General features: G+C 45.3%; 1 protein-coding gene across 1 annotated transcript; it reads left to right on the forward strand.

Annotated features, from left to right (window-relative positions):
• Positions 1–2879: 2879 nt before the first annotated feature.
• On the forward strand, positions 2880–14439 carry MYL7 (myosin light chain 7). The gene is made up of 7 exons (XM_083480794.1): positions 2880–3028; positions 4927–5037; positions 7351–7426; positions 9723–9827; positions 11549–11627; positions 12508–12556; positions 14263–14439. Exons 1-7 carry the CDS (start codon positions 3026–3028, stop codon positions 14362–14364), a joined length of 525 nt encoding a protein of 174 aa, XP_083336920.1. The 5' UTR covers positions 2880–3025; the 3' UTR covers positions 14365–14439.
• The last annotated feature ends 307 nt before the right edge of the window (positions 14440–14746 follow it).

Raw genomic sequence — 14746 nt, forward strand, 5'->3', positions numbered from 1 at the left:
GAGGCGGGTTTAAGGCAGCATGACTGGTCCACCCGTCCACTGGGTGCAGAGCTGGGGGGGGGGCACCGCAGGGCATCACAACTATGACATAGCGCACAAGTAGAATGGAAGGTGAGAGATGGGTGCACCAAATGTTGGCCTTGCAAGGGGGTGCTGCTGAAATTTGAAAGAACGAAGTCAGCCCTTGATTCTTTGTAATGCTGGAGAACAAAACTGCAACTGTATTGTGTATGCTGTCTTCTCGAATTCTGTGGAATTCCAAGCATTCATGTTTTAGAGAAAGGAAGAACTGTCTGTAAGTGTGGTGAGGCCACAGGTGTGTAGCAAATTCCACAGGCAACAACCAACCGTCAAAAGGCTCAGAAGCAGGTAACATTGGCTGAGTACATACTATGCACCAATCTCAGAGAATCCTGGGATCTGTAGTTTACCCATCACAGAGTTAAAACACCAGCACCCTTATCAAACTATGGTTCCCAGGATTCTTTCGGAGTGTGTCTGCTTTAAATATATGGTGTGCATGCAGCCATAATCCTAAAAAAGGAAGAGATTGCTGGGCAACTTCAAGGTAGAACTTTGAATGCATAAGGTCTTACGTTTGATCCCTGGGATCTCCAGGTAAGGCAGAAATGTCCCCTGCCTGAAGGTCTAGATCGGCCAGGGTTCTGACTAGGTTCCTATGTGTATCTTTAAATCCTACTTGGACTAGATAGCCCGTCAAATTTATGGCGCATAGGAATTCCTCTTTCAAGGGACAATTTTCATAGAATCATAGAATCATAGAGTTGGAAGAGACCACAAGGGCCATCGAGTCCAACCCCCTGCCAAGCAGGAAACACCATCAGAGCACTCCTGACATATGGTTGTCAAGCCTCTGCTTAAAGACCTCCAAAGAAGGAGACTCCACCACACTCCTTGGCAGCAAATTCCACTGTCAAACAGCTCTTACTGTCAGGAAGTTCTTCCTAATGTTTAGGTGGAATCTTCTTTCTTGTAGTTTGGATCCATTGCTCCATTTCCGCTTCTCTGGAGCAGCAGAAAACAACCTTTCTCCCTCCTCTATGTGACATCCTTTTATATATTTGAACATGGTTATCATATCACCCCTTTTAAATGCCCCCTCTAATTATAAGGCGTCTTACAAAGTAACATACAAAAATGCATTATACAGTGGTACCTCGGGTTAAGTACTTAATTCGTTCCAGAGGTCCGTTCTTAACCTGAAACTTTTCTTAACCTGAAGCACCAGTTTAGCTAATGGGGGCCTCCTGCTGTTGCCACGCCACCGGAACCCGATTTCTGTTCTCATCCTGAAGCAAAGTTCTTAACCCGAGGTACTATTTCTGGGTTAGCGGAGTCTGTAACCTGAAGCATATGTAACCTGAAGCGTATGTAACCTGAGGTACCACTGTATTAGGGAAAATTGCTTTGCAAAAATGTGTCTGTTAGGCAAAATTGTATACACAAAATGCATATATTAGAAATGTGAAGTAAAATGCTGGTGAATTTCCATGGGGGTTCCACCCCCTGCTGCCTTTTCCTTGCAAACTGAAGCAGAAATAAGTATAGAGAACTGAATTTAGGATTGGAAAAATGAGAAACTAAAATTGACAGGTTCCCTCATCCTTAGCAAGGAAGGAGACAGAAAGAAAGCAAGGACCTAAAGGTCGCATATATAAATGGAATTTTTTAAACAGGACAGGAAAATCGGTTTCCAGGTGGAAAAATCAAAATTAGAAACCGAACTGTTAGAACCCAATACTAAGAATTTATCTAGAATGTACAACTTGCTGTTGAAATGGAACACACAGGATGAAACAGTTAAATCGGCTATGATCAAGTGGGCTCAGGATGTTGGACATAAAATTATGTCAGCTGACTGGGAATGGTTATGGAACACCGGTATTAAATTTACGGCATGTAATGCCTTAAAGGAAAACATTATGAAAATGGTATACAGGTGGTACATGACCCCAGTCAAGCTGGCAAAAATCTATCATTTGCCCGATAATAAATGTTGGAAGTGTAAAGAGACTGAAGGTACCTTTTATCACCTTTGGTGGACATGCCCGAAGATTAAGGCCTTCTGGGAAATGATCTACAATGAAATGAAAAAGGTACTTAAATGTACCTTTCCTAAAAAACCAGAGGCCTTTCTCTTGGGCATTGTTGGCCAATTGGTGACAAAGAAAGATAGAACTTTTTTTATGTATGCCACAACAGCAGCAAGAATACTTATCGCAAAGTATTGGAAGACACAAGATTTACCCACTGTGGAAGAATGGCAGATGAAAGTGATGGACTATATGACATTGGCCGAGATGACAGGCAGAATCCGTGACCAACGAAAAGAGACGGTGGAAGAGGAGTGGAAAAAATTTAAAAGCTACCTTAAGGACTACTATAAACTTAATGAATGCTAAAATGTTGTGGTTCCCAGAAGCAAAAGGGTACAGGGATATAAGGTTAGACTATAAAAGAGGACTAAGATGATAGAGATTGGAAAGTAACAATTGGGAGTTGCTAGTTGAATTATGGACATTGGGATGCAGAGAGGGGGGGTATGGGGAAGTCCAAGAAAAGAGGTTTATGAAAATATGTTTGAAATTATACGTGTATGTTTGTCTTTTTTAATGTTTGTTTGTTTTTCTTAAAAATGTTGTAAAACCAATAAAAATTTTATATATAAAAAAAAATAAATAAAGGTCGCATATATAGTCCCATTTAAATACAGGCCGAAATAATGATAATCCTGGCACTACTGCATAGAGAAGGAAGATGGGAGACTCCATTCAGAGTGGAACACTCGGCTCAGGAATGCCTCCTCCCTCCATCAGCAAAGCCTACAATGCGCTATGACATCCAAACCTTATCAGTTCTCAGCACTGGGGACTGCCAAGTTTGGCTCTCTCCTCCTGCCACCGGGCTCCTGATTTAGCTCACCAAGTGATAAGCTGTGGGATATAGCTTGAGCTGATGCTTGACACCATCCAGAACTTCTCTGTTCTTCAGAAGGACATCCAGAATGGTGAGTACGCTCTTGTCTCTCTGCTTTTGCATATATTCTTCATAGCACTGAGCTTTTGGTTGATCACACATAAAGGTTGAACTGTTACCCTGTCCCACCGAGGAAGAAGGAGAAACTAAGTGAAGGGAGAGAGCAATGGTTCATAGAATCATAGAGTTGGAATAGACCACAAGGGCAATCGAGTCCAACCCCCTACCAAGCAGGAAACACCATCAGAGCACTCCTGACATATGGTTGTCAAGCCTCTGCTTAAAGACCTCCAAAGAAGGAGACTCCACCACACTCCTTGGCAGCAAATTCCACTGTCGAACAGCTCTTACTGTCAGGAAGTTCTTTCTAATGTTTACAGGTTCAGCCTGTATGCAGGCAAGTGAGAGATGGAGAAAGGGTGTTGTCTGTGCAATGACTGGGAAGATCTAATACCCAAGGGATGGTGGCGAATATTCGCTCACGTTTGGAAGGATGCAACTATGAAGAAACAGGAGATGGTACCTCTCCCTGGTAGCACCCAGTCCTGGTTGTGTCCTGTTTTGCCTGTCAGGGAAATAATCCAGGATGCTTGCTTTTTAAAATTAAGTTGGTGTGTACACACATATGCCACAAATTTCTTCAGCTTTCAGTTCCCTCTCCCGGTTCTCTGAATGGGATTGTGGGTTAGATGGCTCTTCCCCAGGGATGGAGAATCTGTGGCACAATTTTGTCAGGCATGATGGGATCTGTAGTCCAACAACATCTGGAGATGTTTAGAACAGGTTTCCTCATTCTAAATACTTGTCCACTGTTTATCCCTAAATACACACATGCCAGTGGACTGCTCTCCTTCATCCCCATTCCCTATAACACACAGATTGTTAGTGCCTGCCAAGATTGCAGTCCTAAACACTGTTACTAGAAAGTAAGCCTCCCTGAACCAGGTAGGATGTGCATCTGATTGTGATGTAAATGTGTTTTTGAATTGCAGCAGTTCCATAATACGGCAACCTTATCCAGTGTGGGATTAAACCGTCCAGTGAACATATTCAAGTTTGTGTATGTGCTTTTTGTCAGCTTTGGAAGCCAGGGCAGGATAGGCTATCGCAGAGCAAATCTATCCAATGCTCAGCAGGTGAATTAAAAATTGAGATTGAGATTCCTGCATTTCAGGGGGTTGAACTAGATAACCAACTCTACAATTCGATGATTCAGTAACCTGAGCCCACAACTAATCCCCTAGGGCAGAGTTTTCCAAACAGAGCTTTCCAACCTTTCCATGTTGGTGACACACTTTTTAGACGTGCATCATTTTGCGATGCAGTAATTCAGTTTTACCAGCAAACCGGAGGTTAAATAACCCCCGTGCCAGCCCTGGGAGGAGCGTTCGCACGACACACCTGCACACTGCAGCCGACACACTATCTAGAGTTGTAGCCAATGCCACATTAAGAAAACAGTTCTGTTTTCACAAGGATTTATGCTAGTGCAATGGAACTTTCCTCCCTTCCCTTCCCCACCCCCTAAATCTGTTCTGTGGGATCCCTCAATCCTCTGGAGCAGTTTTGGGAAGAGAGAGAGGGGGGAGAAGGTGGGGGAAGTTGTGCGAGTGTAAATCTTTGCACTAATGAAATGAGTGTGCTGGATCTTGTCTCTCCAGTCTGCTAGTTGGGCTAAGCATAATGAGTGCTGTGGTTTACGTCTTCCCAATGTGTCAGGCAGTGGCGTAGCGTGGGTTGTCAGCACCCGGGGCAAGGCAAGTAATTTGCGCCCCCAACCCGTGGATTTGCGCCCCCTAACCCTAACCCCCAGATGTTGCGCCCGGTGCGGCCGGCCCCCCTGCACCCCCCATGCTACGCCACTGGTGTCAGGTGTACTGACTGGTGCTGTTGTAACCTGTTACTTTTCTTCTTCTTTTTGTTGTTCAGGCCAGCAGAAAAGCCGGGACTCGGAGCAAAGCTGCCGCAAAGCATGCCCAGAGGAGCTCCTCCAATGTCTTCTCCATGTTTGAGCAGTCGCAGATCCAAGAGTTCAAGGAGGTGAGGTGTTCAGGGGTTGTTTTCCAGTTGAGCCAAGGAAATGAGTTCCAAGCCTGAACTCAGCCTGTATCCAATGGAGTAAAATTGACAAAGGTGGACTCTGTGAGTCAGGTCTATTTTACCTGGCAGTGGGAATAAGTCTTTGCTACCTGGTGGTAACTCTGAGGTTTCAGATGGGAGTCTGCCACAGCTGCCAGAAGAACCTGGAGAAGTCAGGGGCTGAATCTGGGCTGTTGTTCTTCATGCAAAGCTCTGCCATTGAGCCATCATGACAAAGAGATGGAGTTCATATGTCTCTTTATGTCACCTCTGTACATGATCAGGGTTCTGAAATACACGAGGAAATTCAGCATGAGACCTGCAGACTAGGGATGGGAGAGAATGCAGTTCACTTTGCATTTAAAGGTGAACTTAATTCTTTCACACTTCCCTGAAAAGATATGCAAACTGAAGGGCAGCTATCCTTCAAAATTCTCACTGCTCTGGTTTTGCAGTGCTGATCTCCAGCCAAGTAATGGGAACCAAGATGCATATACTGGGGTGAGGTGCATATAAGAATGCATTTATGGGTGAAAATGACATACAGAAATGTGTTATGCTATGAGTAATTGCTTTGCAAAAATGTGCATATTGGGCAAAGTTGCATTTTGAAAAGTGTAAATTAGGAGAAATGTGCAATAAAATGCTGATGGTTTTTCAGGAGGGCTCTTTTTTAAAAGAAAGAAAGAAAGAAAGAAAGAAAGAAAGAAAGAAAGAAAGAAAGAAAGAAAGAAAATATTGCATACTGGTGTGGAAATGTAGAGAACTGAAATTAAGATAGAAAAAAAATGAGAAATTGAGAGAAACCGAAACGGACAGGTCTACCCATCCTTACCACAGACAGTCACCCTCCAACTGTCCCTGTATAGACCTGTAAGGTCATGTGAATTTGGGGAAACTCTTCTCATATCACAACACTCTACAGAATATCACAGTGCAGTGAACTGAAAATGGGAATTTTCTGCTCCTGCTGCTGTATTGTAGACTACGAGGGACGTGGGTGGCACTGTGGTCTAAACCACTGAGCCTCTTGGGCTTGCCAATCAGAAGGTTGGCGGTTTGAATCCCTGTGACAGAGTAAGCTCCCGTTGCTCTGTCCTGGATCCTGCCAATTTAACAGTTCGAAATCACACCAGTGCAAGTAGATAAATAGGTACTGCTGTGGAGGGAAGGTAAACAGCATTTCCATGTGCTCTCCATCATATGTTTCCATCATGGTGTCCCGTTGCACCAGAAGTGGTTAAGTCATGCTGGCCACATGTCCCAGAAAGCTGTCTGTGGACAAACGCCGGCTCCCTCGGCCTGAAAGCGAGATGAGCGCCGCAACCCCATTGTCGCTTTGGACTGGACTTAACTGTCCAGAGGTCCTTTATCTTTTTACCTTTTACTGAAAACATTCCGTCTGCTGTACATAAAACAGCAGCCACCAGTTTCTTCAGATGCTTCAGACTTTCCCTTAAGGTTGCATCCTGTTTTTATTTGTTTGAATTCCTGTTTTTGTTTGTTTTTATATGCTATAGATTATATAAAGATTTATTTTAAAAACAAAATTATTACATGCTTTAAATCAAGGGTTTTATCCAATGCTAGTCATATTCAGAGCAGACTCACTGAAATCAGGAGGCTTGAATAAGTTAGAGCTGTCATGTATTCTACTCATATTGATCCAGAGCAGAAGTCCAACTTATAGTTAGCAGAGTAAAAACCTAAACACCTTTAAGTCAGCTGTACTCAGCTTCTCTGAAGGAATAACCCAAACACCATGAACCTTCTGCTTGTTTCTTTCACACAGAGAAGCTTCCAGAACCCTCTTGAATTAATTAGAAAAGGAGAGATCTCTACACATCGGATCAATACTTTCCGTACTAAGAAATGCAAACTGACAAGAGCCATTAATTTAAATGGGTCTGTGCTGAGTAGAACTCAATTGAAGACAACCCAAATGAGAAATAACTCTTAGAGGGTAAACAGGAAAGTGATGTGAGGATGGGGAAGCCCAGCCAAGGTAGATTTTACATTTGAATTACAGGCTTATAACATGCAACCCCCAACTCTACTGGTTTGCATGACTTGTGAAACAACCAAGGGCTGCTCAACTAATGAAGCGCTATAATCACTTTTGCCCTTCTCTGGAGAGATAACAATGAGGAGTAGATGCAGGCAGGGGAATGGAAAATATTTGTGTGGGTGTGTATGTTCTTATTATAGTGGCAGAAAGGAATCAAACTTGAGAAATAGAGAGAGTAGATTTAACTTTCCTTATCTTTTCCCAAGGCATTCAGCTGCATTGACCAGAATCGTGATGGCATTATCAGCAAATCAGACTTGAAAGAGACATATGGTCAGCTGGGTGAGTGCCTCCGGTCATCATGAAATTGCACTCTTCAAAAGTTCAGATGATTTTTTTAAAAAGAAAAATATTAAGCAACTAACTGGTACAAGGAAAAACAGTGCCAAATAGCCAGGCCTGGATTCAGAGTCTCTGCCAGAGAGAGATTATTGTAATCTTCATCTTTAAAAATGACAAAAGGTAAAGGTACCCCTGACCATTAGGTCCAGTTGCAGACGACTCTGGGGTTGCAGCGCTCATCTTGCTCTATAGGCCGAGGGAGCCGGCGTACAGCTTCCGGGTCATGTGGCCAGCATGACTAAGCCATGACTAACCAGAGCAGCGCACGGAAATGCCGTTTACCTTCCCACCAGAGTGGTACCTATTTATCTACTTGCACTTTGAGGTGCTTTCGAACTGCTTGGTGGGCAGGAGCAGGGACCGAACAATGGGAGCTCATCCCGTCGCGGGGATTCGAACTGCCGACATTCTGATCGGCAAGCCCCAGGCTCTGTGGTTTAGACCACAGCGCCACCCGCATCCCTAAAACTGACAAAGGAACATACAAAATGGGAGATGCCAGAGATTGATCCTGGCACTTTCGGCATGCAAAGCTAGGGGGGTGATGGGAGTTGTAGTCCAAAACATCTGCAGGGTACCAGGTTGGTACTGCTTTAGGGAGAAGCAATTGCTATTTACTAAAAGCAACATTCACAACTGGAAAGAGCTGTAGCGCAGTGGTAGAGAATCTGCTTCACATGCAGAAGATCCCAGGTTCAATCCCCAGATGGGAGAGACTGTTGCCTGGAACTCTGGAGGGCTCCTGCCAGTCAGTACAGCAATACTGAGCGAGATAGACCAATAGTCTGACTCAGTATAAGGAAGTTTCCTATGTCTAAAAATTCGCAGTGACCTTTCTAATGCCCACTTGCTTATCTTCAGAGCCTCTGAGGACTTGGTGCATGTTATTTCTGGAGCCATGACCACTTGACGGTCCTTCATCTCTGGATGGTGTCATTTTTGATAAACAGCTTGTCACTTTCAGAAAGGGGTCTGCAGATCTCAGCTTTATTTCTAGTACACAGGGTGGCGGTATGTGCATCCTTCCTAGCTTTGGAGAGCTCTTTTTTTCTCTTCTAGCACAGAAGAAGGAGGAGACGAGCGAAAAATGCCAGTGGCGAAGTTGTTTTAAGGGGAGACATGTATTCAAATGACATTATCACCAAAGCCAGAAACCCTGGGAAGTCTGTAGAATGTAGACCAGGGCTGATATGGTTCACCAAATTTTGTGTGCAAAGGTGTGGGAGGGTGAGGATTCAAGAAGGAAATGGCAAAAATTATATGTCTCTACCACAGAGGACTTGCTGATCAGAAGGTCGGTGGTTTGAATCCCCGCAACGGGGTGAGCTCCCGTTGCTCGGTCCCTGCTCCTGCCAACCTAGCAGTTTAAAAGCACGTCAAAGTGCAAGTAGATAATTAGATACCACTCTGGCGGGAAGGTAAATGGCGTTTCCGTGTGCTGCTCTGGTTCACCAGAAGTGGCTTAGTCATGCTGGCCACATGACCTGGAAGCTGTACGCCGGCTCCCTCGGCCAATAAAGCGAGATGAGCGCCGCAACCCCAGAGTCGGCCACGACTGGACCTAATGGTCAGGGGTCCCTTTACCATTACTTTACTATGCCCCTGTGGGCAGAGTCATATAGAATCAGCCACACATGTTCTTTTGCACTAACAATTTTGTATCAGACAATTGGATCTAAGTACAGTATATTAATCAGTTGGCTGTTAGCAGGGAGTGGCACACTGGCAAATGTTAGGTAGCCTTCCTTATGTTAACTCAGGGTGGGGATAAGGGGAAGATAGTAGCCAGGTCTCTGCAACATGCAATGAGGATTCATGAATGTTAGAAAACAGTATTTTAATTGTTAGTGGTTGGGCAAACCCAGCCAGATGGGCAGGGTATAAATAATAAAATTATTATTAATAATATATTGTTTGATGCAGATTTTGCTGTGTACCGAACCTTTCAGAATTTGTTCTATATGCCAATAAAGGTTTGCAATTGATATAGGTCTCTGAAGATTGAGGATGGACAAAAATTCCCCAGAAGTTCCAGGTTAGGGGGTGTTTTGCTTATCTCAGAAATTAGACCTGTATTGTCCAACCTGGTGCAACGTCCACCATCTGTATTGAAAGAAGGGTTGAAGATAACTGCCCCAAGAACATCATGATCACAAATAGTCATGAATGAACAATAAACAGGATGTCTGGAAAGGTCCATGGATTTCACTACTAGGGCCTGCTTTTTTCTCTACAGGGAAAATAAATGTGAAGGAGGAAGAGCTGGATGAGATGCTAAAGGAAGGGAAAGGGCCAATTAACTTCACGGTCTTCTTAACACTCTTTGGGGAGAAATTGAATGGTAAGTTGGTGCTGCCATAGTCAAGGACCTTGCTCACTAACCCTCAGCATTTACATCCCACCTTTTTCTCCAAGGAGCTCAAGTTGGCGTCCATGGTTCTCACCCTCCTCATTAATCCCCACAACCACTTTATGAGGTGGGTTCAGCTGAGAGGCAGTGACAGACCCAAGATCGCCCAGTGAGCTTCAAGGCTGAGTGGAGATTTGAAACTTGGTCTCTCTGTTGGATAAAAGCAGCAATGCAAAAGCCAGCTCCAGATGGCTGGAATGCAAAACAGGATGTTGTGGTTTGCAACTGTACTGTTGGCAAAAAGGAGGAGTCTATTCTCTGTACTGAGCACCGGATGTTAGCTCAGAGTGTCATCTGACCTGTGCTGGAAGTACAGGGGAGGAGTTGTGTCTCTTCTGATGGAGTCTGAAGGGAGCAGTCGCGTTTCTATGTACTGCTGAATGACAGGAATAAAACATGTAAATAGGACTCCTGTCTGTCTCATTTCCCCTCCCTGGGGAGAATGCAGGGAGGGAGAGAGAAGCAGAGAGAAGCAGAGGGTGTGTTCTCCTCACATCTAATGAGGAGAATCGCCGGTTTACGACCTAGCCTGCCGGGAGTAGCAGACGGAAGGTAAACAAAGTATCTCACTCAATTGCCTCAATTACCTCTGACTGTGAGCTGAGATACTAACACTCTCAAGTCCTAGTCTGACACTCTAACCATTACAGTGGTACCTCGGGTTACAGACGCTTCAGGTTACAGACTCCGCTAACCCAGAAATAGTACCTCGGGTTAAGAACTTTGCTTCAGGATGAGAACAGAAATCACACAGTGGCGGCGCGGCAGCAGCTGGAGGCCCCATTAGCTAAAGTGGTGCTTCAGGTTAAGAACAGTTTCAGGTTAAGAACGGACCTCCAGAACGAATTAAGTTCTTAACCCAAGATACCACTGTACACCACACTGGCTTTGGGTAGGAATTGTCCATTCAAGCAGAGCCCTTGTGTCCAACATTCTCTGTCCAGTAGCACCAGGGCACTGTGCCAAACGGACAGGTGAGTTTAATGTTGTGCAACAGTTGTGCTGACAGAAAGCTGTGCAACTGATTGTGCAAGAAAGTTACCAGCAACCTATTTACGCTTTCTCTTGTGCAAAAACATTTTGCCTGTCACACCACTAAGTGACGTTAACTTAGGGCTATGTTGCGTGCAACCTCAATGGAAAATCATGACATAAGCATCCCCATACTGCAGAATGAACATTGCTGTTACTTCCTCATGTTCACAAATATATTTAAGTGGTCAAGTGGATGAGTCACAGAAGGTCTTTGGGACTGGCAAAAAGTTCTTGAGAAAAGGCAAAAGTGAATCCATTCCATTAGTCAGTTCCCTTAAGGCAGTGAGGGCTAAACTTGGCCCTCTGTTTTGGGACTACAATTCCCATCATCCCTGACCACTGGTCCTGTTAGCTAGGGATGATGGGAGTTGTAGTCCCAAAACAGCTGAAGGGCCAAGTTTGGCCATCACTGCCTTAAGGTGTAGGAGCCAGTTATTATACTTTTCTGTCCTTGAGATCTCTCTCTCTCTCTCGCCATTGTTTGGTTTGGTTTTTGTTAACTTTCCATTTCCTCCCTGGAACGTCAAATCTTCCAGACTCCCTGCCCAACCAAAAGGGGGTCTTGCTCTCGTTTTGAGGATCTTTGCTGTATGTTGAGCAATCCTTCTCTTCCACAGGCACTGATCCCGAGGAATCCATCCTTGCTGCCTTCAAGTTATTTGACCCCAACGGAACTGGCTATGTGAACAAAGATGAGTAAGAACATTAACTACAGTTCAGATCCTGGGTAAAGCCCATGGGGCTCTGATTGGATTAAGTCTGATCAAGGGCTGTCTTTAGCATATGCTGTGCCGGGATGCAAAAATCCACCCAGCGCCCCCAATTTTTTTGGGGGGGGGGCAGGTCAAAGTTATAGAGCCTTTTTTAGGGGGCAACTCAAAGTTGTTGAGCTAAGGAGGGGAACAGCGGAAACAGTGAAAACTAAAAAGCAGCAGCGATAACTCCTGTCTTTTTGCGATTATGCGAAAATGAAATCCACCACTAGGGGGCGCCGCGGGATACGTTGATTCTGCAGCTGTTCCGCAAAAGAGAATGGAAATGACCCATCGACCGCAATCACCCGGCTGGGGTGTGTGTGTGTGGTTAAGAGCTTAGGCAGCTTGCACCCCCGGGTAAAGACAGCCCTGGGTCTGATTGGCTTAATCAATGGTTGGGGTGAGAAAGCCATGGCTCATTGGAAGAACATCAGCTCTGGTCCCATTCCTGGCATCTTCAGGTCAAACTGGGAGGAACCCTTATCTGAACTCCTGGAGAGCTGCTGCCAGTCAGTGTAGGCACTACTGAGCTTGATAGTCCAATGGCCTGACTCATTAAAAGGAAACCTAGGATTTCTCCATACAAGCCTCAGCAGAGAAGACTTCAGGGAAGGGCCATAGCTCATGGGTAGAGCAAGCAAAATGTCCCAGGTATCCCTAGGGCGGAGGGAGACCCGGAGAGCTGCTGCCAGTCAGTGCAGGCAATACTGGTCTGGTACAATGGTCTGGTACAGTATAAGGCAACTTTCTAGGTTCCTATTAGAGTTCTGGGTGGTTGTGTTGGAACAGCACTGACTTTTTATTTCCAATTTGTTTTCCAGGTTTAAGCAACTCCTGATGACTCAGGCGGACAAGTTCTCTGCTGAGGAGGTGAGGCAACTCTTTCTGGTCTAGCACTAGTTAAAGCGTGCTTCTCGCCCTCCCTCTTTAAATCCCAATTTCCTCTTAGCAGGAATCTTTCACAAGCATCAAACCTAGGAGACAGCTTTAAATTGGTGTATTAATATGGCATAGGGATGCGGGTGGAGCTGTGGTCTAAACGACAGCCTCTTGGGCTTGCCGATCAGAAGGTCAGCAGTTCAAATCCCCACGACTAGGTGAGCTCCTGTTGCTCTGTCCCAGCTCCTGCCAACCTAGCAGTTCAAAAGCACGCCAGTGCAAGTAGATAAATAGGTACTGCTGTGGCGGGAAGGTAAACAGCATTTCTGTGCGCTCTGGTTTCTGAGTAAGATCAATTATTTGATTATTGCTGTAAACCGCCAAAATGTATTTTGTATAGTTAAAATTTTACCTGTATCTTTAGTACATTTTATTTTATTGCTACAGCTAGTGGTTGATGCAAATCAAGATTCTTCTGATCTGTTCTCTGATCAAAGGCCCTACCAGAGGGTCCCTGGTAGAGGCAGATTGAGGAGAACGTGACCAGTTAGGCTGCCCTGGGTGTAGAGCATCAGGGGCGCCACAACTATGATATAGAATTAGAGACCCCAAGATCTGCCTCTGTCCCTGGAGACAGGTGGCCACCATAGCTAATAACCTTCCCTTTTTTTGCGGGAAATTCCCTTATTCCAGCTCCATTTCCCGCTGCTTCCCACTGCTATCCCGGATTGTTAGATATCCTGTAGACTGCCCCCGGGACAGGTGAGGCTGCTGATCCCTTATTTTCAAATCTGAAAGTTGACAGCTATGGTGGCAACAGTGGCCACCTGGGGTTCTGAGGACCCATGAGACCGTTGTCCTGATTCAGCAGGCTCTTCTTGTGTTTGACAGTCATTCCTAGCCACTAGTTTCCATGTGTCCCATCAAGCCCTCCCTTTCCTTAGCTGAGCCTTTTTATCTTAGCTTTCATAACGTCAACAATATTGCAGATCGAGGCATCTATACAGTGGTACCTCGGGTTAAATACTTAATTCGTTCCGGAGGTCCGTACTTAACCTGAAACTGTTCTTAACCTGAAGCACCACTTTAGCTAATGGGGCCTCCTGCTGCTGCCGCGCCGCCGGAGCACAATTTCTGTTCTCATCCTGAAGCACTATTTCTGGGTTAGCGGAGTCTGCAACCTGAAGCGTATGTAACCTGAAGCGTATGTAACCTGAGGTATCACTGTAGCTGGACTGAGGGCCTTCTGCTGCTTTCAGATATCGCTTTCTGCTCGAGCAATGAGCAAACGATGAAAAAGATTGTTCCCATTTAACATAAGAAAAGTCTGCTGGCTCAGAGGCCCATCTAACCAGATGCCTAAGGGAAACCTGCAAACAGGAAATGCACACAAACAGCACTCTGCCCACCTGCAATTCCTAGCAACGGCTTTTCAGAGGCTTACTGCCTCTGACAGTGGAGGTAGAATTTCCAGTATTTTTTATAAAGAAACTGTATTAGCAAGCTCTTAGCCACAATCATCTTGAAAGCAATATACATTTATTTAACTTCAAGAACGGTTCCCCCTCTCATGACTCAAGGAGGCGGGGATACCATGACAATGGAGTCCCAAGTTTCGCAAGGCCGGGCAAGGACTGGTCGATTAGGCCAGCCGAACGCTGCCTTCTTACCCCCGTTTTGTGTTCCTTCTTCCCTAGGTAGAGCAAATGTTTGCGGTCGCTCCCGTCGACGTGGCCGGAAACATCGACTACAAATCCTTGTGCTACATCATCACGCATGGTGATGAGAAGGAAGAGTGAAGATCTGTGGGGAAATTGAAAGTTTGTGGCGGCAACTACTGCTATATTTGAATAAAAGGCCCGATGAGAAATGAAGGAAGCTGCGACTGCGAGTTCTGTCTGAATCAGTAGCAGCTGGTGTTGTGGGGCTGGACCACCCTCCCGATAGCACTGGGATACCATTTAGTTTCAGGGCTGTGTACTAGCTCTAGCACTGCCCAGGTAAGCTACAGTGAGGCTCTGTCCCACCACACAGGGTACCATTCCTCTGAATACCAGAGGCTGGGAGCATGTATAGCTCAGTCGGTAAAGCATGAAACTCATAATCTTAGAGTCCTGGGTTTGAGCTACATGTTGGAGGGAAAAGATTCCTGCATTGCAGTGGTGGACTGACCCCCGTGAC

The sequence above is a fragment of the Podarcis liolepis genome (genome assembly GCF_965112155.1).
Source record: "Podarcis liolepis genome assembly, chromosome: 16".
NCBI lineage: Eukaryota > Metazoa > Chordata > Lepidosauria > Squamata > Lacertidae > Podarcis > Podarcis liolepis.

What these genes read in the sequence shown, in the direction of transcription:
- MYL7 (XM_083480794.1), top strand. An exon ending in AGATCCAAGAGTTCAAGGAG is followed by an intron (nt 5,038 to 7,350) that starts GTGAGGTGTTCA and finishes TCTTTTCCCAAG; the next exon opens with GCATTCAGCTGCATTGACCA. An exon ending in AGAGACATATGGTCAGCTGG is followed by an intron (nt 7,427 to 9,722) that starts GTGAGTGCCTCC and finishes TTTTCTCTACAG; the next exon opens with GGAAAATAAATGTGAAGGAG.